The sequence below is a fragment of the Aythya fuligula genome, chromosome 7, assembly GCF_009819795.1.
Source record: "Aythya fuligula isolate bAytFul2 chromosome 7, bAytFul2.pri, whole genome shotgun sequence".
Taxonomy (NCBI): Eukaryota; Metazoa; Chordata; class Aves; order Anseriformes; family Anatidae; genus Aythya; species Aythya fuligula.
In genome coordinates this window covers 21,144,492-21,172,429 of record NC_045565.1, presented here as the reverse complement: position 1 = coordinate 21,172,429, position 27,938 = coordinate 21,144,492, and the positions used below count along the sequence as shown (strand labels likewise).

The 27,938-nt window shown below is 35.8% G+C and overlaps 1 protein-coding gene across 8 annotated transcripts in view; it reads right to left on the bottom strand.

Annotated features, from left to right (window-relative positions):
* Nucleotides 1–27,466, bottom strand: part of MYOF (myoferlin) — a 69,724-nt gene extending 42,258 nt beyond the window's left edge. For 2 of the 8 annotated variants that reach the window (XM_032190750.1, XM_032190752.1), the window contains exons 1-11: nucleotides 26,511–26,905; nucleotides 20,453–20,508; nucleotides 19,454–19,545; nucleotides 7,975–8,083; nucleotides 7,088–7,162; nucleotides 6,604–6,688; nucleotides 4,232–4,395; nucleotides 3,551–3,679; nucleotides 2,102–2,164; nucleotides 1,942–1,992; nucleotides 374–404 (exon numbers count right to left, since the gene is read on the bottom strand). In XM_032190750.1, the coding sequence (XP_032046641.1) occupies nucleotides 374–404; nucleotides 1,942–1,992; nucleotides 2,102–2,164; nucleotides 3,551–3,679; nucleotides 4,232–4,395; nucleotides 6,604–6,688; nucleotides 7,088–7,162; nucleotides 7,975–8,083; nucleotides 19,454–19,545; nucleotides 20,453–20,508; nucleotides 26,511–26,598 (943 nt within the window). In that variant the 5' untranslated portion in view covers nucleotides 26,599–26,905. Of the gene's footprint in view, nucleotides 1–373; nucleotides 405–1,941; nucleotides 1,993–2,101; nucleotides 2,165–3,550; nucleotides 3,680–4,231; nucleotides 4,396–6,603; nucleotides 6,689–7,087; nucleotides 7,163–7,974; nucleotides 8,084–19,453; nucleotides 19,546–20,452; nucleotides 20,509–26,510; nucleotides 26,907–27,425 lie in introns of those variants that run through there. The other 6 variants (XM_032190753.1, XM_032190756.1, XM_032190754.1 and 3 more) reach the window with 4 other exon arrangements.
* Between the last annotated feature and the right edge of the window lie 472 nt (nucleotides 27,467–27,938).

The following is a 27,938-nucleotide window of genomic DNA, read 5'->3' as shown; positions in this document are numbered from 1 at the left end:
AAAAATTTATCCTTAGACAGGTCTGAATATCGCTATTCAAAACAGAAAATCTAGCGGTGTTAAAACATTAAGTGGCACACTATTTAACAATTTACAAATAAGTTTGCATCATCTTTCATTTTTTCTTTTTGGTCTTTGATACCAAAGCTAATATACAAATTTTATGTGCTTGTTCTTCATCTTGAAATCATTGAAAGGAATTACATATTATTGGATTTTTTTTGTTTGTTTATACGTTAAGCAGCAATTTCAACTTTCCATTTACTTACATTTTTACTTTAGAAATAGTAATGAAAATGTTTCAATTCCAAGTTTCAAGAACTCAAGCACACTTTTCTTCTAGGAAAGAAGCTCTGAGGTAGCTGTTACTTACCAGGTTCATCATAAACATAGCCAATGTCAATCTGCAATAAAGATCAAAGGCATTATATCTGAAGAAATACCAGAACAGGAAAATGCTAGGCAAGTCCTCCACACTTTTTCAAAAGTTTGTCACAAACAAGAGAAAGTTTACATAGCATATTCTTGGGATGAGAAAGAGAAAACGCTGTACATTTACAAAAAAGGAATTTTGAATGGGTAGAACAATCAAGAAGAAAATGCAATAAAAGATGGATGCAAACTAACAGCTTGCTCCTTCCTTCCTCAGATCCCCAGCTTTCCCATTTATTGGAGACAGAAGATGGGGCTAATTACTTCTTCTTAAACTCCTTATGTTCCTCCATTATTTTATGTTCATACAGGCTTTTCAGAAATCTTTTTTCCCCTATTTCCTGCTCAGCATCCTGCTCAGATCAGTTGCAGAAATTAAGCTTTTTTGTTTGTTTGTTTTGTTTTTAAATGAGTAATTTAATTTCTCTTTTTATAAAAGGTGAGCAATTTTTTCCCCACTGTGTCAAACCTGGACAAGATTGCACATGAACCCCTACTGTATTGATTGTATCAGGTTTTAAACACATTCAGGAATGTTTACTCATGGCAACTGGGCCAATATTCCTTGCAGGTCTGAAAAGGTCATTTTCTAGAAAGAATTGCTCTTGGGGTTTCTTCCTGGAATGCACATGGGAACAGAAAGCATCTGAATGACATGCTGTCACCTGCCTGTTCTTATTAGTCCTTCAGTCCTTCATAGAGAAATATACCTGTCTGAATCATTAGAAATTACATGGTAACATAAGCAGCACAGAGCAAAACCAAGCAAGCTTCATCTAGAGAGGAGTGCTCTTCCACATGTACATATTTTCATGAAAAGGTGGTCCAGAGATGTACTGAATTTTTGCAGTACAAAATAAGCAGACACAAAAGACAACCAACACTGACACTGGAAGTGTTATAATAGGGGATCCCAGCAACTACTACAATTGTCATGTGAATACTTTGTCTATACTGCCTTAGGATACCTTCTGTAGGCAGATGTTCATCTCTCAATAGTGACTGTAACGCATACAAATAAAAACAACATCACCGACATGAGAAGGGCAGAAATTAATTTAAACTTTTCCATGATTTTTACTTAACAAATTTCTGACAAAATGACCTTTCCACATCACTTAAGAATGTGCATTTTACGCTGACATGTGCATCACTATTCTGCCTAATAAAATTATTTCTTCAGGCCCTACCTCATACCAAATAATCACCTTGTTACTTTTCAAGTGAAACATTTACCTTTTGGAAAATACATTTTTTCTCTTGGATACAAGTGAAAGAACTTGGTAAATAAAACAAAATTTTCTTTAACAGTAATCATCCACTCAAATCAGAAAACTGATTATCAGTGGTTAGAACAACCAGTCTCTAGCATAACAAGCAAGACATCACTAGGTAACCTTTGGCCCCATACTAAAGCAGTATAATTTTAAATTTTTAAAACAAAGACTTAAAAAATGTATCTCATTTTCTTTAATTTAGTCAAGATACGGAGGTTGGTTTCATACTCACCTTAAACTCTCCCATTAGACAGTCTGCTCGTAGAGAATAAGAATCATACACCTATAAAGATAGATATGAAACAGGAATGCTCCTAAACTTCACAGTGAAATGGCCAGACAACCCCATATGCATCCATCTGCCCCTTGGAACATGCACCATTTTTTCTTACCCGAATACTAATTGTTTCATCAAGCAACTCCAAAGGAGTCATGTGGACATTGTAGAAAAATAGCTGTTAAGGTAAAAACAAAAACAAACAAATATTTTGAAACAGAAAATGCCTCACATAACTCTCTGGATAGAAAATATGAAAACATGACTTTAAAAGGCGTGTGAAATATGCCTGCTAAAATACTATCAGCCTAGCTCCTTGTTGGAAACATTATCTGATAATTTAGTGCAGAATTAAAAACTGAACTACATAAATAAACTTAGTATAAAATAGAAGACAAAGTCAAGACTTCCATTTGAAAGAATGTAGTAGTAGGTATAGTCCTGTTGTAAACTATCAGCGTTGCCCTTGCTCTGCACTTCATAGTCTTCTCAGGGGAACAGCTTCTTAACTATAAAAGTTATTTGTTCTCTGGGACATTCAATCCTGGTCTAGTCATCTCTGTTGTACCTGTCAAAATAGTCTTTAGTGTTCATGATGATAAGCGACTGTAATGATTTGGATCTGTGAAATGGCTATTGTAACAAACCTGATAGTCTGATAGCATGAAGAAATACACTATTTAATAGGTTATTTGCTTTATTGATAGCATATGCTTTACTAAGTTTGGTCTTTGAGACCAGAGATACTTCAGTCAGTACTTTATCCAACAACAGAAAAGGAGTAAATAAAAATGGCCCCACCTCTAAATACTGAGACTGACTAAAAATTGATACAATGTGCACATGATTTTCTCCCTTTCCCTTCCCCCCTCTTTTCTTTTTCCCTACCAATGCTTAATGAATTTTAAATGCTACCTGCAGCTTAGTTCAAGTCTCAGTCTTTTCACTACATTCCTTGTTTTTGCCTGCATGAGTTAAACGTCCACATGTTTACTGTTCCAAACACAGGATCATTTATTTTTGTGCTGTTTATACTTTTATGTTTATAAATTCCTTCCTGCCATTTCCATATGTTTGATGTACAAATCCTTGTCTGGACAAAAATCTAGCTGTGCATTTACAAATCATGTGTAGCAACACAAAGGCTTTTCCAGATTCTGTATAGTAGTCTTACTTACCCAAAGCACTGTATGGAAAGCTCAGCTGCAAACACCAAAAGAAGACTACAGTGATTTCCTAATTTTTCAGTGATTTTATAACCTATTCAAAACCCTTGTTATGTCACATGGCCGATCATATCAAAGAACAAGTTCCATATGTCTCAGTTGAAGTTTGATTTCTTTCTAGATAGTTTGCTAGGACTGCCAGAAATAGTGATGTTGCATTTACTAATGTGAATACATAAATAAAGGGACTGGGCACTTGGAAATTCATGTTAGTCACATTATCCTTAAATATTACAAAATTATTATTTATTGACTATAATGAAAGCTGTGATAACCATTTTTTCCTCATCTGATGGCATCAACCTTTCAGCTGAATTTTTTTTTTTTACAACACTCACTTCATCAAAATATGGGTTGTTTCCTCTTTTGATTCTTGTTCGGTGTGTCTGACCACAAACATGAACTTTGACAACTGGTTTTATGTTATTTCCAGGCAACTGACGACCTTCGATGACTCTAACACGAATCTGAATAAATATAAATAAACAATAATGAAAATTAAATATCTGTATTAACTCACACCCTATGCTTTCTCTGTTGACAACAATTTCTCAGTATGCCACCAAAAAAGTTAACCAGCACCTGAAGTTGCTGGCAGATACACTTTTAAGCATAGATAGGCTTTTAAAGCATCAACTATGACAGCAAGTATAATTTCACTTGACTTTTTCAAAACAAGTTGGAGGTAAGTTTTGCAACAAGGTTTTTTTTTTTTTTTTTTTTTTAACATGCTTTTACTACTTATTTTTAAAGGTGCTATTGTAGCTTGTTATCTACAGATGTATAATAAATAAGGTTTACCCAGATTTCAGTCAAATGTTCAAAACTGGACATCTCTGTAACAGGCACTTTTGAAAAATAATTTGTAAGTACAGGCTTTCAAGCAAAGTGGTTAATTGTTTCTACAGTCTATTAGCTTTGCACGATCTGACATTAAATCATACTCAAGACAATGTGAAAGGAGTGATGTCATGACAAGTCAGAAAAAGGCAACATGCAATATTTAATAAATCTATTACCTGGAAATCTTGTGGTTTGTTAGAAATGATTCTCCGTGTTTTCTTTCCTTTGGTGATGCGCCTAGCTAGCTGGGCTTCCTTTGTGCCACTTGGAACTGTTGATGTGATGTTACCAACAGGACCATCCATGCCATCCTCATAATCTCCATCGTCTTCTCCATCTGCTACAGTTAAAAAACATTGCAGTCAATAAACAAATAGTACAGCTTAATATTGAAGTTCTGTGAATAAGAGTCTGATATACGAGAGTTATACTGGAATTTTATTATCATCTCATTTTAACAAATGTATTTATTTATTTTTTGCTGACACGCTTCCAAATCCTTTTGGAAGTTAGTTATTTTAACCTGCTTAAGAATAAATTTATATCCTAACCAAGCTAACCATAGGTTTGTCCCACTTCAGAATGCAGATTATCTAATACAATTCCTATATACTTTTTTGAACCAAACAAGTTCAGTAGTAGTAAAGTGCAATTCTTTCATTCCAGCTAAAGCTATTTTTCCTAGAAGCAAGAATAGGCTCTAGCATAGCATCTGAAGTTTTTACCTCAGAGCCTTGAAAATATGAAGATATTTAGAGTTTCTCAAGGGTGAATAGTGCCATCTTAAATAAAAATATGAATCCCCCTCCACAGCATTTAACTGTGGAATAAAGGGAAGTTTTTTAGTAAGTCTCTTCAATGACAGTTCTGAAATCACAACAGCTCTGTGGAAGACAGTTCTATATCAAACAGTGAAATTCCAGCACTGCAAAACAGAATCCATAAATATCTAGACCACAAAATTGTTCAATTCCCTTGTGTTTCTAGTTTCTTTTCTTAAACAGAGGACAGTGAGTATGGTAAAATCTACAGTAAGAACAAGCTGTGCATCTGGTGGCTAGCATTAACAATGTTTATTATCTTTGTGAGTGAATTTGTCAACACAGGGTAATGAACACTTTGATAATGAATTCATCAGCAGTTCTTGCAAGAGACATGTAAAACCACAAAGACTGACATACCATCTACTTGATAACTGGAAAACTCCACCTCCCTAACATTTTTCAGATTCATCTGCCCTGATGGATACATGCAACTGTTTGATTACACATCCTGACTTAGCACTTCATTTTTAATTTCTGAAAAGGAACTGCAGCAGTCACAACTGGGGAGGTGACTTTATTTCATGGGAAATGGGTATTTACAATAATGAACTAAGGTGTGTTTGCTAACTGGCACTGAAATAATTTTCACGCAGTTGCTGGATACTAGCTAAAAGCCTGCTGTGTTCTGTTTATCTGTATTACCTTATAGTTCAAATATAAGTGCATTTTTAAAAGGCTATCAAAATAATCTCATACAAGTCAAATAGTATTTTTAGCCTGCAAGTCCAGATTTCAATGTAATATTGCAAAGTTTAGTAATTTAACACACAACTTTTCTGTTTACATTACCTAACCTTCCACTCCTCAAGCACACCTCTCAGTGGAATCAAAATTTCAGGAGATTCTTCATCTCTAATTTTTTTCCTTCTTATGTAACTCTCTATCAGCAGATAATGGCCAAACTGATTTATTTTTTCCTCAAATGCATCAATTTTTTTACATTTAATTCTTTCTGCACAAGCACAGCCTGGCTATTAGGGTAATTATTTGCCTGTCAACTGAAGAAATCTGTTGTTACTTCACAGTTCTCTCATGAGTCTGAAAAAACAGTGGATCTCAAAAACATTCTCAGAAAAAGACTGGGTAAAATTATACATCAAGACAAAAGAATATTCCCTACAATAATTACAAGGACTACTCAAGTATCAAGCCTAAATTAAGATACAGAAGTGTATTTCAAAACTTACTTATTCTAAAAAAAAAAAAATTTAATGCTTTAAGAAAATCTTTTCATAAGGCTCCAACATAGAAATATATTTTTCAAAAAGTGCAACTTCCCTGCTTATTTTTCTTACCTCTGCAATAAGCTGATAGATAACTGCTATTTCTTTGAGCATTAAAAAAATATATAATATGTATATAATATATATATATAAATCTTTCATTCTTTAACAAAAGCCCTTTTGAAAAGCTTTTAAACGAAGTTATTCTTTTGTAACTCAATTCCACTGGAGAAAATGAAGCTAAAAACATTTTGTGTCAGGAAATTCCAATTTTCCTCCTAACTGTAGTGCTGAGTCATCCTCAATTTCTTTTTAAATCACTATTTGGCAGTCTTGGCATGCTTGCTTCTGGTTAGTATTATTTTTTATATATATATTATATATATATATATATTTTTTTTTTTTTTGTGGCGAACAATTCTGTTTAATCACTTTCTTGCCTTATCTTACATATTTCCATGATCTTTTAACAACAATGTTCTGAAAACAAGGTTGAAATACCTTCTTGTGTATTGGTCCCTCCTGGGTCATTTGGATTTGCAGGTCCAGCTGGTGGCTCATATCCTACTACCAAATCAATTGTTGCCTATAGAGAAACACATGGTTTTGTATGAAACACACAGTATTCACAATAATTCATTTAAAGCCGTTAAGTCGTTCTAACACTGAACACGAGCAGTAACTATTCATGGTCACAGCAGAGTTTATTATAAAGTTTCAGCTTATTAGTAAACGAGTAAATTGATAATAAGCTATACATAGATACAAACAATAAAGGCTGAAGAAGTTCCAGGTAATGGAATAGACTCTAAAATTATATTTAGAGAATGGGATTGCAGTGTTTATATTTAGAAAAAACACTGTTAAAATGCATGCATATAAGATGTGCAACAAATATTAATATATTTTCACAACGCTGATGGCAGATTAGTTGACATCCTAAATTTACAAATGAAAAAGGCAGAGAGAAATAACACTATCTAACCAACAACTTAATAAGTCTGAACCGTAAGTAAAGTTTCCTATCTGGCTCTCCTAATTGCTTGTTCATACTTCCATCCTGGAAAAAAAATAAAAATGTCATTTTCCACTGTAATTACAGAATTGTTTTTTAGTGCTAGGCTGTGTTTTTGCATTAATGAATAAAACATTATTCCTAGTTGCCACAGTAACATGAGGAGTCAGCAAAACCACCACAACCCTGTGACCAACTAACCATGATATTAAACTACAGCTGAAGAGATACTGAAATTACCCTTTAAAGCCTCTTATTAAGAGGACTGGAACGTAGTATGAAGTGGCTTTGCAGTCAGTCTGTGCAAACAGTAAGGTCCCAGTTCTAGACGCTACTTTTATCAGATATCAGTTAATCACTCTCTTAAATTTAAACACATCCTAAACTAAGTTAAGCAAGTTCTTGCCTAATTTTCTGAACTGAGCTGGAAGTAAACATGCACGTGATTATGTTCTTCTTAGAATCAGCATTATGACGCAGGTGGGTATTAGAAAGAATACAGCAAGAAGTGAATATGGAACTATCTGTTATTTAAGAAAATGCTTTTTCTTTCTTTCCTTCTTTATTTTTTTTAATACCAGGCTGATTTTCACAGTATCTATAACACATGTATACAAATACATAGTTCATACAGAGAAAACTGTTTATTTAAAGAATTATCTTTGATATTAAACTTGGCATAATTACATTCTGTTATAAATTACATCCGTCTTAGGCTTTTGCTACAAAATTGCAACAAACTTAATCTATACAGTTAAAAAAAAAAAATTTGGAAGTATGTTTATATCACTATTAGTTCTGTTGCTGAAGCATTTTGATCAAGAATATAGAAAAAGAAAAAAATGTGAGCCACTCACTCCAGTTTCTTGTCCCCTTTCGTTTAGCAGAGGTATGAGTTTGAAAGGAAAAGATCTGCTTTGGTTACCTACAAGATCCTTAAGTGCTATGGATGCACTGCCAATTAACCTGAAATGAAGTGAAAAATCATTATTATAATTCAAGTATACATCAAACAGAAGTTTCATTTTATCCTTTGCTTGTGTCTGTCAACCAAATGATTCCAGCTGTGACTTGAAAACCCAAGACAAAACAAAAGATCATTGCAAATGTTATCTAATGACCGAGTAGTACTGATTTGTATTTTTTGTTTCACTGAACTTAAACATGCTCTCTTCTTTCCTGAAGACACACCATTAACCTAAAGGTTAAAAAGGTTAGAGGTTAAACATCTAAATTTTAAAAAAGATGTATATTTTTTATAATTATTTTCTGTATAACCTTTTGCAGCTACATCACTTGTTTCTTCCACAGAGTTATCACTGGTAAACTACAGGATATAATATGTTCTTCACCTATGTAGTTTTATATTCTCTCAGATGAGAAGTACTGTATGAAGATATTACAGTTGTATCACACAAAAACTGACACAAAGACATACACGCATCTCTGTACTGAAAGCAATGAAATATAACAAATGCAGTCAACGTGCTTACTACATTCTTCACAAAATTAATCTTCTTGCCCATACTCTACTTTTTGGAATAGGTTCATCTGCTTGCCTCTAAATTCTCCAAATGTATCCAAATTAGATATGGCTCATGGGAGTGCTACCAACAGAATATGCCCAGGAGATAATGACTCCTGTGGCAGACCCTGCCTCCTTTGGGTCAGCATTTGTCACCCTCATCCTCCTTAAAAAGTGAAAATTGCATGCACTTTTAACCTCAGAAACATCTTTTAAGCAGACTTTCTAACAGTGTGGCATTGGTCTCATGATTTCCGGCACTGCCTTTAGTTACCATAGCATGCAGTAACAGTTTACTCCAATAATGAAGTGGATTATTGGAATAACTGAGATTGTTGCCAGTGAGAAAATCCCAAGATAATTTTACTTTGTAAATATTATAGAGAACATTTTCAAACAAAATACCAATTTTGCAGCTGAAGTGGGGAAAAAAGGACCCATAAGCACACAATGAAAGTGAGGTCCCTTTGAGTAGATTATAGTGCTTCTTCACGGAGAAGCTAAGGATTCTCTGCAACAGGATTATGCTGGGTCTATGCAGCTCTCCCTCTCCCTACTTCTGCAACTCTCTCCATGACAGGCTCAGAACTTCTCTCTGCTTCCCTGCTGACCCTTCTTGTTTAACTTGTGAAGCTCTGGACATTCTGTTTCCCAATCAAGCTTTCCTCTCCTTGTCTTAACCTCCCTCTTGCATGTCTTTCCCTTTCTCTGTCGTATCTTAAAAAACACCCAGCTCTGCTTTCAACCTATGGTCAATTCATTTTTATCTGCCAGTTCACTGAGCACATCGTTTACATCTGACTGGGGATGCTCCACTTCAGGTCTGAGAACCTCTTCAGTCCATCCTGTTCTTCCCAGCTAGATTGAGAAAACTTGTAAAAGTCTCTAATGAAGTCTTCTCAGCTAAATTTCAGGGTCTACAACACTGTCTTGACTGAACTATCAGCATATTGATACCATCATTCACACACTTTTCCTTCAAGCCTTAGCTTTTCTTTAGGTTCCATAGGTCTTTCCTACCCTCCTTACCTCTTTCTGTCTAAAAACTTCTTTACTTTGTCACAGGACTTTAGAAGTGAAAGGATATAAATAGAGTACTAGGCTCAGTCTCCTGCTCTCTTAGGTGTCAACATAATCTTAGTCCTTTTCCACACAATATTGTCATTAAATTAGGTTATGAATTAATATTCACAATCCTCTCTTGCAGAGCTTTTTACTGTCTGAAATTAAATTGCTTTTGGTCCTCTAATTTAAGTGATGTGCCGCATAAAATAGTCATTGTGTGCTGGCACGTTGGCAAACCTCAACCAGCAGCCAGTCCCAATACCACCTGGGGGTCTTCCACCAGCCCTGCCCCTCAAAAAAAATATATAAATTGGGGAGAGAGTGGCCAGAGCACAGTGATATTCCAGCTATGCCTCACATATTTCTCACACATAGGGGATGGGTTAGATGTGAAAAGCAGTTTAAGATCAGCATTTGCCGTACAGGTACTGCATGAAGCTGTTCTAACCTTTAAAACTGACCACAACTGAAACTGATGCTATTATTTTCTTCTCTTTACTGAATAGACACCTTGATTCAGTAGCATACCCTTGATCCAGTGTCCTTTAGGAGTTATGGAAATATATCAGGTTATTTCAGTGAGCCTTAAATCAATCCTAGATACATCTTCACATTTTGCAAATTGTTGCACAGAGCTGGACATTAGCTGAAACTGACTCCATGCATGTCTCAACTTTAGGGAGCTTAAGAAAACATTTCTCCTGTTATGTAATCATAATTGCATTCAACCCACAAGACAAACCTAGATTTAGAACATCAGATATGCCTTATTTCAGTGTTTATATTATTTAGGTTATTTATACCCCTGACTGTAGTACTATATAACATTGTCTGTGATTTGATGCAGCAAATCTTGACATTACAGAGTAATGTACACCCAGCACAGGAAACAACAGCAGATGGCCTTTCTCAAACACATAGACTTTATTGTTTTTTCCTATGCCTTGAACATTCCAAAAATTGATGTTCTATACAACTCATATAAGTCTGGCATTATACAACAAAGAAACATCTCCCTCTACATTTGACCAAACTTTTCTAAGAACAGACGTCCTGCAGCCAGGCACTGATATTATTCAACAGTCAAAGATTAGTCCAAAAGTTTCATTCCATACGACTGCAAAGCCCAAAGTGCATAAACAAGAAAAATACTATGTAGCTTAATGCCTTTTTCCTCTTTATTACATCTTCTAGAATGTAAATATCTTTGAAAGTAACTATAATATGAACAAATTGGAAACAATTCCCACAGGTGAAAGGAACAAATGCTTCAATGTCCTTTATGCAGCTGGATAATGAAAAAACAACTTCTCTTCACTCTTTTTCCATCAATGCAAAATTAATCAACAAAAAAATGTCTATTCCAAATTTTCTTATTTTCCCTTACATAGTTCAACCACCAGTATGACTTCCTATTTCAGAACAACAGATAAAAATATACGTGGTTTAAAGAATAATGGAAGGGGAAATCAAACAAACAAACAAACAGTAAGACTACCCAAAAGACACCTAAACCAAATCTGATTCCAGGGAAAAGCAAATAAAATATTTTCTCTTGTACATTTGTAGAAAAATTTTGCAGACCCGCTATTTCATTTTGATATGGAGCTGGAGTGACTTACATTAACTCCCAAAAGAACTTCAGAAGTCTCAGATAATCTGGATGACCAGATCAGCAACCACACCCTCTTACATGATGACATTAACTCAAGAACAGCTCATCAACAGTAGTGCTTTCAAAATTTTCCAGTGTTAATTTGCACTTCCACATTTTCATCTGTCCTGAGCAAATGACAGCAGTGCACACATTTGAACACATGGTAATCTTTAAAATTGCGATACCTCAGGAAGGGTGGGTCAGTTAGACAGTCTAGTTGCCTGCTACTAGTTGCCTCTGAAGTCCTTTGTTTCCCCCAGTTCTAACAAGTTGGACAACAATAGCCTCCCATCTTTTCCCACTCCAGCAAGAGCAAGACATCTAATATTCAGTTGATCTTAGACTAATTCTAAGCTTTAGCTAAACTTCAAGCTTTAGGCAGTTGGTCTCTTGCTTTCCCTAAAGTGATCCTGTTCACTGGATGTTTCACTCCTCCCTTAACAGAAGGACAGAACTGCTGAGGTTGGAAGCTCTCTGGATCATCTAGCTCAACTCCACTGCCCAAACAGTCTCAGCTACAACAGGTCACCCAGGACCATATCCAGTCTGGTTTTGATCACATGGCTCCCCAATGGCTGAAGTCATGTTTTCAAATGTAATAAGGGTGCTTCAAGGTCATCGCTAAATCTCATCTGTATGACTTCCAAGGGTCTTGGAGAAAGCCTTCCCTCCTCTACCCTCCCATCATGTCTTTCAACAATTTGTTGCTGTTCAATCCTTTACTGCAAGGTCTTCTACTCTGCTTGTTTCTGATATGTATCTAGACACCCAGATTTCTGTACCAGGACTGTGGATGCCTATAAAGAAGTTCTGTTCCTCTGAACTCTTTAGACTTTTTTTTTTAAACTTCAAGGCAGAATTGCCTTCAATCTCCCTCCACATCATGACTTTAAAGGTGATAAAGGTGACAGGGAGTCCTTTCCTTCCCGCATAGCTGTTAAGACCTTCTGTCATCTATTCATCTTCAAAGGACACTGCCCTTTGCTGGAGTTCTTTCAGCCTTCTTACTCTTGCCTGGGCAGACAGCATTTAATTCCAGCTCAACACTGGTCTCCTGACACCACCAAGTGGCACATCGTTAGACATAGGATAGTTTCTGCTTTTGAATGGCTCAATAAATCTTCTGACCTTTTTTTCAATCAGGTGTTTTGTCTGCAGACAGCAACTGAGTGTTGCTTCTTAACTCCGCATACATACCTTCCTGGCCATCTCCAAGACTTACACACTTATGGTGCTCAGCCAGGCAGGTCTCAAACTTTTCCAGCTTTGCTGAAGTAAAACAGTAACAATAAAAAAAATCCCGTCCTGTCACAAACAGTTCTGTTATATCACTAAATAAGATATCAAAAGATAAACGTAACTCCTACCTACCTCCAGAAGCAGATTTTAAATCACTTCAAGTATACCATATCTGTACTAGGTCTGCAATACTTTCTTATCAGAAATCAAAAAGGGAAATACTTGGTGTATCACCATGAAATGACTAATCTACTGATGACCAACTATTAAACATAGTATTGCATTTGAGCCAAAGCTAATTAATCCGTTAGTGGTGTGGTTAGCACTTCCTCTTAGCTGCCCAAATAACCAAGAGAAGTGAAACTTCACACCCATTCCTGGATCTGAAAATGCTAACTCACATTACCAACCACTTCATTACTCCCTCTCTGTTAGCAGGTAGCAACTTGCACTGAACTCCTTAGAATATCAAGTCCTCCATCCGCTTACATGCTACGTCTGAGTTCCAAGGAAGCCTAGTGATTTTAACCAGGAATTTTAACGATTAAAGTTACGATTCAAGCCATTAAATTTTTCTGGCTTATTTTTAAGGGCTTCTTTAGCAGAGATTTATATTGATTATTCTCATCAGCAAACTTGATCCCACACTGCAGTTTTAATTTCTATATTCACCTTTTCTTTTTCAGTATGTAAGTTTCATTTTAGTTTCTATGATACAAGACCTAACAGCGACCTTCTCTTATTTGTTATTTGTGTTTGAAAATTTTTATTAAAAGTAAACCAACTATTTTTATCTTCTTTAGTTATTTGATAATACTCATGGCACAAACAAAAAACAAATCATGGATGCTATTTTATGCAAAGCAGAAAACCCCCAAACTGAATCTTAACCAGGCTTGATCTTCTGTTACAAAGTATGTAAAGGAAAGCTTGCCATCATGCCACACAGACTTCGAAAAGAAGTCACACTAAAGGATCCAACTTAAACACGATTAATAATTTGCTGCACTGTTAGTTTGTGGCTGCATTTTGCTACTTGATAAAAGGGTGTGCACAGTGTTTTTCCTCTGTGTTGCTATGTTACTAACTATGCAAAGAACCTGGAGAAACACATAATCACAACCCTTTCCTTCAAATAGAATGAAAATCACTTCACTCAGACAAAACTGTAACTTCCTGTTATTTTTTGTTGTTCTTTTAACTTCACACAGGGACCACTGAAGGATTTTTGTTGTTGTTTCATTTTTTAGACTGCATAAAGGTGTGTGTTCTGAGAGTTTGAAATCTTTTTACTAACATTATTAGACATAATAGAAAACAGATGTGTTCTCTTTTCAGACATCTTTACACTGGAAAATCTAGCTTAACACAGATCATATGAGTTCTATTTTACTCCTATGGTGATCCATCTGCATACATGTGAGTGCGGTTTGCTTTATTTATCTTTTCCAATGACTGTCTTTTTACCATCAAGAGCACACATTTAATCTATCTGCAAAAGTTTAATGATCTTGTAAATGAAGCAGCAAATTCTACCTCCAGGAAAAGAGGAATGGAAAAATATTCAAATGTTCTTTCAAGCCTGTTTTATAGAAACATGCCAAAGCCATGAGTCAAGTGTTTTGGCACAGAGTAAAAAAAGAATAACATCCACTGTGCTCCTCCTCCTGCGTCAGTACAGGAAAGTTCCTCCAGAACAGAGAAAATAAGGCCAAAGACAGATTCTGTAGTTTCTTGTCAGTGCTTTCTCAGGCAACACAATCCCCTACACATACGTTTTACAATCAAAAACTAAATCCCAGCTCAATCTAGTCTTTAAAATGAAGTAAAATGATAAATAAAATCATGAACCTTTACAGAAAAGATTATTGATTTAGACTCAAATCTCATTACATTAAGCACAAGACGTACCTCTGAAGTTAATGGATCTGCTCATGAATAACATCAAAAGACCATGACAAACACTGCTTGACTGAAATAATTAGTTCAGTCAACAACAACATTACATCTAAATATTAATACAAAATAACCCTGCTCTGCCTTTATTTATTATTTATTTTTTCACTGTAATTTATAATGACAGTAGTGAGAACCTTAGGTAGACATTCAACTCCATCTTTCCAATCCTAAACTAGCATGCAAACAATGCAATGCAATGTCATTTGCATGCCCCTTTTGCTGAGCATCTTTTTGGAATGCTGCAGCACTGTAAATATGTGCTGGACTGCCCTGAGGTCTGTGCAAGGCTATTTTGTCCTTACTTTGGCTACCTACCTTAGTGAGCAATAAATTAATAGAAGAATTAACTGTAGAGGTTTTCAACATGAATTCTCAAAGAAATGTATAGAAAAAACAGAATTGGCAGGGTGACCTCCTTGCAGTAGAAGACTTCTGCAAACCTTTTGAGGATTTCAGTAGTTCCCTAATTATAAATGTAATGTAAAACTCACTCTTCTTGTAAGTCAGCAAAAGCTGAGACTGATGAAATGAGAAAGTAAGGCTTAGTTTTCGGAGCAATGCCTTATTTATTCTCTTTGAGAACTAAAAATCTGCATTCTTCTTTATTATATATAAACAGGTATAATAACCTGAAGAAAAAAAGACAGATATAATTTCTGGCATATTTATGCACTTCGAAGAATAAATATACCAATATTACTGTGCTTGGATGAGTACAAGATCTTGTCTTTAAAAAATAAATTGTTATTTAAAAAAACACAATTGTTATTTTTTTTTTAAAGAATCATTAATTCAAATATGTTTTAGTTCCTGTCATGGTTTAACCCAGGCAGCAGGTAAACACCACACAGCCGTTCGCTCCGAAACCAGGACAGTCCCATTAGCCTTTAAAGGCATTTAATAGTATGTATGCCCTACAAAACCTCTTAGGCTATGATTGAGACCACCTTGGTACAAACTCCTATCAGATTATTCTGAAGAATGGATGAATACCAACACAGAACTGTTATTTTCTCAAGTGCTTAGACCTTAAGGTTCACCTGCAATACAGGTCTCTGAAGTATGAGCCAAAAAAATCGCTTTGATTATTATGAGCAGCCCTAAAACAAAACTCCCCAGACAAACCAACTCTCTCTACTCTACCAGATGTATATTGAACTAAAGCCATGAAGAAACAATAAACAGAAAACCTGTCAGCATTTACAGCAAAATCTAAAACAAAACAAAACAAAAAAAACAACTCAGTAAATAGAACCAGTAACTCTAAAACCTTCCCCAACTCAGTATTAGTAAATAGGATCAGTAACTCTCCAGAAATACAGGTTACGCATACATGCAAGTAGTATCTGGGAAGCTTAATGCGGATCTTCTTCTACCTCTTTCATACGCTCCTTTATCTAAATGTTCATTAATACCAAATCTCTTCTGCTGTTACAGTGCTTCCTGTCTTTAAAAGATATCTGAGATGACATTTCCTATTATCTTCCTACAGTCAGGAAGCCTGTTAATGTACTCCCACTTCTAACCCTGCTTATCCTGCTTCCCTGCCAATAGCCCTTCCAAATACATTACATGCTACTAATATGTTCAAATATGTTTTTTTTTTATTATTATTTGTTTTTCTTTTGTTTAGGATTTATTTTCAAAGAGTAAAACTTTGTAGATGTTGCTCTGTGTTTGGTCTAGGCTATACACATTTCTGCACTGTTCCATGCATGGAACTCATTTTCAAACAGGATTTTACTGGTTTACTTTTTTTTATTTACACAGAACAGGTAAATGGCAGACAGTGCATAAACAGAAGGAACACAGACAGGTATTTGCATAAACTGGGGGTTAAGCTCTACAGACATGAGTCCAGGTGACATTTACAAACAGGGTTTGAAAAAAAAAAAAACAAAACAAAAAACAAAAACAAACAAACAAACACAAAAACGCACAAAAAACATGTTTGCTTAAGTTTGAACCCATGTACAGAACAGAACATTTTAGGGCTTCAGATAAGCACCTTCTCTGATATGGTGATATTCTGTAAAATCCATTACAAAATTCTGATTCCTGGCAAGCTTTCCTCTATAAAGTTGTGCGGTTTCTGGGATTTCCCTGAAGTCAGAAGCACACAATATATTCCTACTTTACTGACCTAATGGAATCTCAGCAATGAGAGACCTGAGGGCATCTGCTTGCCTAACAGTGATTTAAAAGTCAAGTCTGATGAGGTACTGTAAAAACCGCAAGTGCAATTTACATGTTGGGAGGAGGCAGAAAGCTGTAAAGAAAATCTAGAATGGAAGTGGACTACTATCAATAGATGTGAACGTATACAGCATCATAAAAAAAGAAATCCAAATTTACCACAAAAGAGGAGATGATGACATTATATCATAATCCCTTTCAAAACAGCAACAGGCAATGCTACTTTGCATTGATGTGGAGGAACAGGACTGACCAGAAGAGAAATGAATCCTTTTTCAAAAATCTAGTACAAAGTAGTAGGGAACTGGCATTTCATTGTGGATAAGTTGTGGGTATTTTTTTCCGCAGATTTTAAAAAATCCTCTCTGAGTTGGAAAGTGGATGTTTGTTCAAATGTACTTATTTAGTTTTTTAGAGAAAAGCAGAGATCAGCAGAAGAGCATACACACTATGGGATACATATGGCACATACCACTATGGGATAGATAAAGATTAAACATTCATAAAGCTTTAACTTTCTAGGAGCATTAAGAACTCCTAGGCTTTGCCAGAGCTTTTAGAACAAGCATGTTTGGATATGGAAGTGTACACTATATCCCTGTGACAGATTGCCTGAAAGAAAAGCTTTCTGATAGCTTACCCTCACTGAAGAACTTAACCTTCCCCTGCAACTGATTTTAGAGAGCATATTTATTTCTCTGTGACCAACAGCAGGCAAACCACGAGGGGCTCCCAACAACTTCACCAAATTTTCTGTAATTTATGTCTTCGTTACTGGAAGGATCTGTGTGCATTGCTTTAAGTTGTCCTGTACACCACTAATTCTAATAATAAATCAAAGCTGAATTTCTACAAAACAACACAAGAGATTTTAAAAGTAAACAAACAAAACAACCAAACTTCAGTTTTTTGAAGCACCAATTTTTCAACAGCCACCATAAAAAGGTCCTACCCACTGAATTCATAGGAACAAAATTCATTTTAAAAAGGTAAGCTTGAAAAATAAATGAATTACTTTTTAAAGTTAGTGGGACAAGAATGCTTTGTTATTTATATATTTATTTACTACATGTTCCTGTTCTGTAAGAGTATAAACCCATGAAAAATGTTGAAATACCAACATGGATATCTGACAACATTTCAGTACTCTAAAACGTTTTATAACGTCCTCTCCCTTCACATAAATATAGCAGCTTCAATTTAATTCTTCGTGAAGAATATTTTTGTCTGAGCATCAAAAGCCTAACAAAAACAACTGCATAATTAATAAAGCTTTCCTTTGACCTCCCACAACAAGAAAAAAAAAAGATCAGCAGCCTTGGATCCCATGAGGCTTGAATTTTGGTCTCCTGAAGAATGCAGAAGCTGATGTTAAATTTATGGATGTTCTACATATTGCACTAGGAGAGTTTAGGTTTCTAGAGTATGATTCAAGCCTACTAGAATATATTAACAGCACAGACCCAAACAGAAATATAAGAGGAAGGAAAAAGCCTTAAATACCTACCACTAAGGTTATTCAACTTTTCTCAGAAGACTATCAGAAAATACTTTATTTTCCTAACAAAAACAAATAATAATAATAATTAAAAAAAAAAAAAAAAGCAAAACAAAACCAAAAAATCCTCAATCTGTTTTTAAGAGTCTTTTTATAACAAAACTGATGTGGAGGTAGCAACAGCACTGCCAGTCTTCTATATATGTACTGAGCCTGAGACTTATAACATTCACCTAGCAGTTTGAGACTGAGATTCAGTTCCTTGCTGAGTGTGAGGGAATTTACCCTCACACTGAATAGTGTTCTACAAGTTGATCTTAAGGAAATTACTCTTGTTTTCAAGTTCAAGTCTTTTACTGACTGCCTGGAGAACTCAAAATTCACTGAGTCAGGAAGAATACAATAGGAACATGACTCCACTGGCTAGGACATTCAAAAGAACAAGAACATGAATTTCATTCCCAAGACACTTTGTGTATTTCATCAAACATATTAATCTTGATGATTAAGTCACTCTTAGAGTGATTTAGGAGACTGAGATCTAGCACTTCAATCCTAATCCCTTCAGACAAGGTAGGAAAACGAATTTAGGCTTCCACTTTTCATTGACAAGACTTTAATAAGTGTCATAAAATGTATCTTTGAAAAATCTCACCTAGAGGCTATGAGCCTTAACTGCGTTTTTTTATTTTGTGGGTTTTTTGTTAGCCACTCTCTGGGAATGCCTAGTTACAGCTCTTCAGGGCTACTTTTTAACATTTTTAAACTATAGTAGTCTTGGGTACTGCAGTACACAGTTATGCAAGATGACAACATGCTCCAGGTATCCAGAGTGACATAAATCTAGTTACACAAGAACCCTAATTACAAGGAAGCACCAACTGAATCACAGCAGCTTTTCAAATGACAGTAATAGCCGTAGGGATCTAAATTTTATCCAAATCCTGCCTTAAACACCTTGGATTTAGCTCTAGCATTTCTAAAATTAAGTCTAAAAGGATACCTGACACTTTCCTTCACATTAGCAGTCAAACTGGTGAAGGACAGGAAACCTGCTGGCTTATTGGCTACAAGTAGTTACTACATCAGAAAACATTTAATTGCATTCATCATTTCTCTCCAGCAGCTATCAGTTCTACTTTCCCCCTGAACTTCTGCAGAGAAAGTTGTGTTTGATATTCCAAAAAAAGTACATACTTGTTTTGTCCAATTGTTTCAAAATCTTTCACAATAATTGTCAGGGAAGATGAACTATCCAGAGCAATTCCTTTCAAGTCAAATTCAAGAATCTGAATTAAAAAAAAAAAAAAAAAAGGTGAAAAACAAAATCATAAGTTACACAGAAATTAATTAAGTGGGGTAGCATATACAATAAAATTATTCAGAAATATATTTTGCATTTAGTTAGAAATAGATCAGATCAGTTTGCATTTGCAAAAGCAAAATTAGAAGTCTTGGAATATGCTCATAGCACATTCTTGAGTTGCTAGTTACTATTAACAATAACAGAAAATTAACAGTAACAGAAAAATAGCTCAATTGTTCAATACTGAGATATTATTTCTTTTGCAGTTCTACTTCCTCATACTAACATAAGTATTTGTATTCACAGGCTCTGATACAATTCTCCTTCAAAACTGCTTGAAGTCAGTTGTTAAATTTAGACAAGTATTTGTAGGTTCCCTTTCTTTGAAGTTCTATCTATAAAATGTAAGAATAATCTTTAACTTCTGATTGTAAATAACATACTATGAAAGTATTTTCCCCAAGAAAAACACTATTGAAGATGCAACATAGGAGCAGCCCCACACATAAACTACAAGGATATTCAATTCATAATTCATTCTACTTTTGTGACTTTTTTTCTTAGAATACATTAAAGTATCCGATTATGTACCCAGATATATGACTAAATGGCTGGGGGAGAAGGGAAGGAAGGGAGAAAAAAAACAACCAAACAACAAAACACAAGCCAGAAATTCACCAGATACTCATTTACTTTTACCTAAAAATATTACTTAATGCATTGTAATACATGGCACAAGATAAATCCACTCATCTATGTTTGCTAATACCTTGTAAGAACACACGTCACTATCTCCTGTTTCTTATATTCTTAACTGTAGAAATTGACTTAAAAATTTTTACAAGCATTTGTACTATAAAAGATCACGAATTAATTAAAGTAAAAATTACCTCATTCCAAACAGGATTGAGTTCACTGTCAATTTTCTTTGTTTTCTTTTTTTCATCTGTAAATACAAATAAAGCATTATTACTTGCTTTCACTAAAGCATTGCAAGTACCAGAATTCTTCCTTTCACTTTTCAGAAGGAAACTTGAGATTTAAACCAAACTTTCCAATTCTTTTTGCCTCTTCCAGTACCTACTTCACAGTCAAAAAGTTCCCTGGGCAATTTGAGAGGTTGTTGAGGTTGTTTGAGGGGCTTTTTATTCTGTTCTGTTAAAGCACAGCTAGATGTACTCCCATAAAGAAAAAAAAAAGATTGTTTAGGTACCTCAACCTTTTCTGAACTTTGACTACAACTTCAGTACTGATTTAAAAACACAAACTTAAAAGGCCTGGAGACATCCAACTGAACAGTATCCTCAAAGGGATGGAACTTAATTAGTAAAGAAAACATGCTACACATTTTCTGTATCAGTGTTACACAGTATTTCTAAGTGCATAACTATGAAATAGCATCACTGAAAAAAAATATCTTCAGAATGTATTACAATGCCAACACTTTCTGCTTTAAATGAGCAATATTAACAAAATAGAGAAAACACAGTCCTTCCTCAAAAAAAAAAAAAAAAAAAAAGGAAAAAAAAAAAAGGCTTACAGAGCTCATGTAAACGTATCACTTCACTATCTTTTATTGTAGCCTAAAGTTACAATTTTTCCATACTTCCATGGTAAAACTTGCATTTGGTCAACCTACAAATGACAGAGGAGGGTGGGATTGTAAACCACTTAGAGAGTGACATTTCTGTTCAAGCTCCTTCTCCTGAGAACAATACAACCTAAGTGCTGCAGAGGCCATTTGCAGGTCCTTCTCACCTAAAAACAAGTGAAATAATTCTATTGTTACAACACCTTCAAAGCAGGTAACAAATTATATCTTTATTTTTAAGTTTTAATTGTATTATACACATACAGCTCCAATGGAAAAAGTCCTTACCCAACACTTGGGAGCACTGAACACCAGCAAACAAACAGATCTCTGAACAGAAACGTCATATGGTAGCGACAACAAACGAGTAAAGCTAAATAATGTTAGTACACTAGCTGAGTTTAAGGAGTACAGTAAATGTGGTTACATTTTTATTACTTGCAAATTATGGCCATACTTTGCCAGGAAAAATTTTTGTAAAAGCCTGGGAAGCAAGAGTAAAGATATGCCACGTGGGCAATGTCATTTCATACACACTATTCAAGCAGAAGACTGTGGTGACTCTTTCTGCTGGATGAGAATGGGATGTACAAAAAATAAAAAAGTCATCCCAGAATGCAAATGGTGAGAACTGACTCATATTTATGTAACAGGAATTGTCTACAATTTATTCAGGATATTGACTCACATCATACCACAAAGGAAAGAGCATTCATAACCTACCACGCTTAACTCACATTTTGCGGAACAAAGAAGTAATTATCATGCCAGTAAGGGAAATCCAACTCTACTTTGCATAAAAGAAAGTTACCTAATAGAAGTTAAAGCACTCTCAAAACTGAATAACCTGAACATCTGGGGTTTGGGCTTGGTACTCCAAGTCATCCCACAAATAGGAGCTGACAGTCAGAGAAAAGATGTTCTCAATGCTCTTGGAAAAAGGAACAGTTGCAGCTGTTTGTAATGGAGACAATGAATCACAGACCTGATCCTGAGAGAAGTGGTGAATAAAAGTCCTATGATCCCCGCCTAAGCTCAGATGTAACTGTAACATACGGAAAGCCCTGGCCTTAACAGTAATCAAGATAATTCTTAACAAGGAATGAAATTTTCCCACTGTGGACTATCAATTTTCATAAAAACAAGAGAATAAGACTTATGATTCCAGTGACAGTACACATATTCTAGACTATACCAAGGAAAAACATTTTGTGTTGCGTGATTTCATGAAAGTTGGATGAAAAACACTAGGAAGCAGGGCTTACGTTGGTATTCAGCTGTAACTTTAGTCAAAGTATAGCATTCTTATTTCATAAGCACGTATTTTGCACATATTTTCTCCACTTTCTTTTTTCTTTCTTTGCCAACTTTATATTTTTTATACTTCAATTATTCTTCTAATTAACTTTTTTTTTTTCTTTGTAAATTGTTGGCAAGCACCTTCTTCCCTCCAAAGGTACCTTGCCATTTCTTTGCCTTGCAGGATAAGATGGCCTGCCCAGTTTTCCCAGGGTCTTACATTAAATTTTAGATCCTTGGTCTGTCTCTTTCTACTGGTAATGAGCCCACATACAGTAGCCAAGACTGTAAGCCAAACCACAATAAATTTAAGACAGGGCCAGTCATTATTTTTAGTTTGGCTCTACCAAGAAATAAGTACAAAATGATAACGGATACAGGTAGGACACTCTACACATCTGTTTCATTAAACAACTGTGGTAACCTCCATACTGTAAAATAAATCTTTCTTTGCTTTATCTTGATGGAGGCATCACACTACCACAGGCTATTCAATAGTCTCCACTGGAAATATTTCAACATAAGAAGAATTTTGTGATAGTCAGTGAGATGGCAGCAAAAAAAAATAAAATCATTCTGATCTGTTTTAGAACTGTTCCATCATTACAAAGGTAATTATATTCTTCAACCAGTGGATATATCTTAAATTTACTCTCCTATTTTAAATATTATTTTGATCAATTTCAGCAGGTGGGGAATAGCAGAAGCAAACATAATCTGCTAGAACAGTCCGAAATCTGAAATTCAAAAGAGTATCACATTCCAGTACACTAAGTTTTTTTACCAAAGTGTTGTGAATGAAGCATTAAGATTGCATGGTTTTAGCAACTGCAGGAGGAAACATGGAGACCTCCAAAGGCCATGAAATGCAAGTTAGGGTAATCAAAATCTCTGCAAAGCAAAAAATACGTTTTTGTGAACAATTACACTCTAATAGTCCTTTCTTTCACACACTGAAATATGTACTAACATATTGCTGCAGGCCTGCTGGAAAGCTCTTAGATTTAAAACTAATGGAACAAGATGTTGTGTTCAGGTTGACCCAATAAAACTGAATGCCGTTTCATGTCAGCTTTTAATGAAAAAAGCTAAGTAAAAGTCAAAAATGAACAAAACACTAAATATCCTACTCCTGACCGCACATATAAGCAATTATATCTTTTTTTTTTTTTTTCTGCATCCAAAGCCATGAATCTTACACATTTTTCTCCAGTTTGATATATCTAACTGGATTAATCATTATTTTTTCACGCCACTTTAGCAAATGGCAACACTTTTTCTTATTAATTTGATGAATACTTTGTCTCACATAAAGTGATGGCAAACTCGGAATTCTGCAGTAACAGCACTGAGTTTCAGATGGCAATACTAGTTTACTCTCAAGGGCGTAGCTCTGTTTGAACAATGAGTTGTTCTTAAGGTAAATAAATGAAACATTCCAATCCACTGGACTGGAGAGAAATGTGTTAAAAATGTCAGAAGCTTGCAAAAAAGCCTCTATTGTAAATAAAGCATCCAAATGGAAACAGCTGCCTATTTCCTCTTGATATGTACTTAGCATTACATTGTGCTGACTGTAGATAGTCTATAATGAACTTAGCTCTACAAGTATTGATGAAGTCTGTTCTCTACATAAATAAAACTATACTAACACATGCACGTTAGCATATAAAGTGTTTTCAGGGTCACTTACATACTAATACCTGTAGGTTCATGGCCTGTTTTATGATATGGCTGTGAAGATCTAATCCTGAGAGATACTGAGTATTTTCAATGAAGTCTTAAGATTACTTAACCTTGACATGAGGGGAGGCTATGTAAGCTCAATTTTGAAAAAGCTAAAGAAGAAAACATTGTTTAACAAAATGTGAACTTCCAGAACAATTTTCTGTCAGATAAGTAGAGTACTGTACTCTGATACTTCTCCATGAGTACTCCACAGTGCTGAGTCAACCAAGAACATCAAAACATACTGCAGGACTAACTTGGGCTTCTGAGTTTCTTTCCTGTCTGGGAAATAAAGCCCCAGGCTTTTTTATGTCCTACCCAGGAGCCATGATGGGTATGGACTATAGCTAAGGACCACTGCCCTTTGATGCACACTTTCCCAGAACTAAGACCAGTTTTCTATCTCCACACACTGGGTGACGGGGAACTGGCTGTATGTAAAACACCTCTACAGACAGCCAGCCAGAAGTTTGATGTATTTCAGACACGAGGCCCACTCCCTTGCACCTGCCAACCAGCTACTCCAACTACAAATTAAAACAGAGCTCCCCAGCAGCAGCTACAAGCCTGATGCTTTCTGCTCCCTTCAAACAACTCTCTACAGTAAGCAAAAGAACTGACCTTTGCTAGGTAGTATAATGACATAAAAAGAAGTGGTAGGTATAATGATAAATTACATATTTTAATTGGAAATCTGTCAAAATTATGAAGTTGCATTTAAGATAATAGTTAACCATGTTTGTAAACGCTAACAATGCCAGTTGTAGAACATAAAAGATTAAATGTCTGATGCAAAACTCCTGTGTCAGAGTAACTGCAGGACTGAGAAATCCAGCAATACATAAATACATAAATAAATAAAATCTGTAAATTATACTTCCTGGGTAAAAATGAATTGTATTAGAGCACACAGGAGAAGCAAAAGATATAGGCAGGAATTAAACAGATCCTTGAGGCACACAAAATAAGAGATTACATAAGGCAACTCTAGAGCATAAAACTACAGGAAATAGAGGTGACACAGAAAGGCAAAAGTGAGACAGGAAAACAAAAAAAAAAAAAAAAAAAAAAGGACAAGAAACCGAAAAGAAAATATGAATACTTATGATACAGCAGCAACAAATGGAGCAAGACAAGCAATCACAGTACACCAATTCACTGATTTTTAATGGCAATTTTTGCAGGGCAAATGAAATCATATTTAAGAACTGGGAAGCCCAGAAGCTCCTGAGACAGGCTCAGCCATTTGTCCTCCCTGAAAAAGGTGGGAAAAAAATAAAAAGGGAATACCACATCTTTTTTCTGAAATAAAGTATCTGAAATTATTTTGGAAGTTAAGAAACTGGATAACTACTGCCTCTTCCTCTTCCAGCCTCCAGCAAAATGTCATGATTTCATACTTGGTTTCTGAAGGTGGTAAACCCTTGCAATGCACTTACATATTATAAAAAACACCATTGCCATTTCACTGCACAGTTAGGAAACTAAGTCCCCAGGAATTAAGATAAATTTGTCACAGTTCTGTTTAATGTATTACATAGTCCAAAACTGCATGGATGTTTCTGCACCTTTAAGATAAACCAATACCTGAAATGAAATTCTTTTAGTCTACACATGAGAGGAAATGATGGCAACAGGTAAAACATATAACAAAATATCATTACCTTTATATATTACTTATAAATGTAAAATTATAACATTTTATCCTTCTCCCAGATGCATTTAACAATTAAAAGCTCAAAATGTATCCTCATCCAAAATGTCTCTCTTAAGACAACCTTTAAATTGTCTTAAAAGGGAAAAAAAATAAAGTACAAACCAGATTGTAAAAAAAAAATAACCCTTAGATCTTCAGTAATTGTACTACTGTTTTTCAACATGATGGTAATACAGCAATAAACCAGTCAAATCAAAGGTAAATTGGTGTAACAACAGTATTGTTAGTGAGCAGTGGCTGGGCAAAGTAATAAGACAGAGGACTGATTTTTCAGATCAACAAGGAACAAGGTAATTTAAAAAAATAAAATAAAAATTGAAAACGTATTTATCTATACAGCATAGCTGAGGTTTTTAAAGCAAAGGACTAATCCTTTGTAAAAGCTCATAAAATCTGGATCTAGCAACAAATGCTGCAGGCCAGAAAAAACCAAGGCACTCCACCCAGTTCAAACCCCATTCAGGTAACTCCAGTCTCTGCAATTAAAAAGTCTTCTCTGACATCACATCAGCTGTAACTTCATGAAAACACTTTCAGAGATTTTCAAATTCTGACATAGAACATCATCCTTACAAAACCTCCCTTCCCAAGTACGTTTATGAGTTTTCCTTACCTTTAAAAATAACAGAAACAATAGGATCTGGTTTCCCAAACTTGGTTTTCGGGATATTTGTAGCAGATTCCACAATGACCCGAAGCATTGTTTCCAGCCTTGACTAAATGTCAATTGTTACCAAAGAAACTGAAGGAAGTCTAAGTTGCAAACTCCATAGTCTCTGGACTGAACTGCTAGCAGGAAGAGGAGGCAGGGAATAGCTCGCCCACAGTAAAGAAAGTCTATGGGTGGATCTGTGACGGACTAGCTCCTGAAGGCTGTGAAAAAAGTGCCTGTAAATTGACACCAAGTACTGTGCTGTTGCACAAAGGGGCTCTGACTGGTGAGATCCAGTAATAGAAAGGGCACAGTGCAAAAACTGCAGATTTCTTTTGTTGCTTTGATTCTTACACTGGGTGACAAATATCTCGTAAATTACCAGTGCAAGAATAAGCTTAAGCAATACATTAAGCATGACTACAGTAGTCAAGATACACCCACATCTGTCTCTTGCAACACCGAGGCATTAAATTTCATGACAGCGTTTTTCCTCTTCATTTTTAGAACTTCATCATTTGTAAATGTTTTCAGCCTACCTCCCTGTCTGCCTGTAATCAGAAACACCCGTGTCTGCAAGAACAGGCTAAGGGCTCCCCCTTCAGCTGTGCTCTGGAACAGCCACGTTTTAATCCACTGCAGGTGGCGCATTTAATTCGGTGTGTTTAGTAGATCTCTTAAGAAACGACTAGAATACACATTCGTAAGTAAAAAAGATACAAAAAAATAACACAAAACACCAACAAACAAACAAACAAACAAAAACAAATACATTCAAAATAATAAGCGGAGGTAAGAGCCTGCGTATCTCAAACACGTACTTACTGCATGGGCTTGTGTTAGGATTGCACTATGATGAAATTCGGTGAAACTTACATGGCATGAACAAGAGCTCTTCGCATAGAGCTGCCCCTTTGCCAACATTGTAGCTTCTCTCAGTGGTGAGCCAGCTGTAAAAGAGAAGCGGTTCACACCGCTTCCACAAAGCCTATTAGACGAGAGAGGAAGCTGGAGCCAGCGAGACGGAGCACAACGAGCTACCCACGGACACAGGGCAGCGTTGTAGCAGGGGCCCCACGAGAGCCACGCTCAGCTTATCACCTTTGCAGCCAAGCCCGCTGGCGATCACATTTTAGACACCTAAAGGGACAGGGAGGGCGTCAAGGGAAGGAGAAGGAATCCAAGGGCAACGTGCCCAGGAACGGAGGAAGAGGAGGACGCGGAAGCAGAGCAGAGCACCGCCACAAGGCTAGCAGCCGCCGCCTGGCCCCGGAACCACCCGTCAGGCCGGCTGCCCTGTGAGGGCATTGCGGACCCCTCCAACGGAACGCTAACGGCCGCTGCGCGAGGGCAAACTTGCCCCGAGCACGAGGGCGGAGGCGGCAGAAG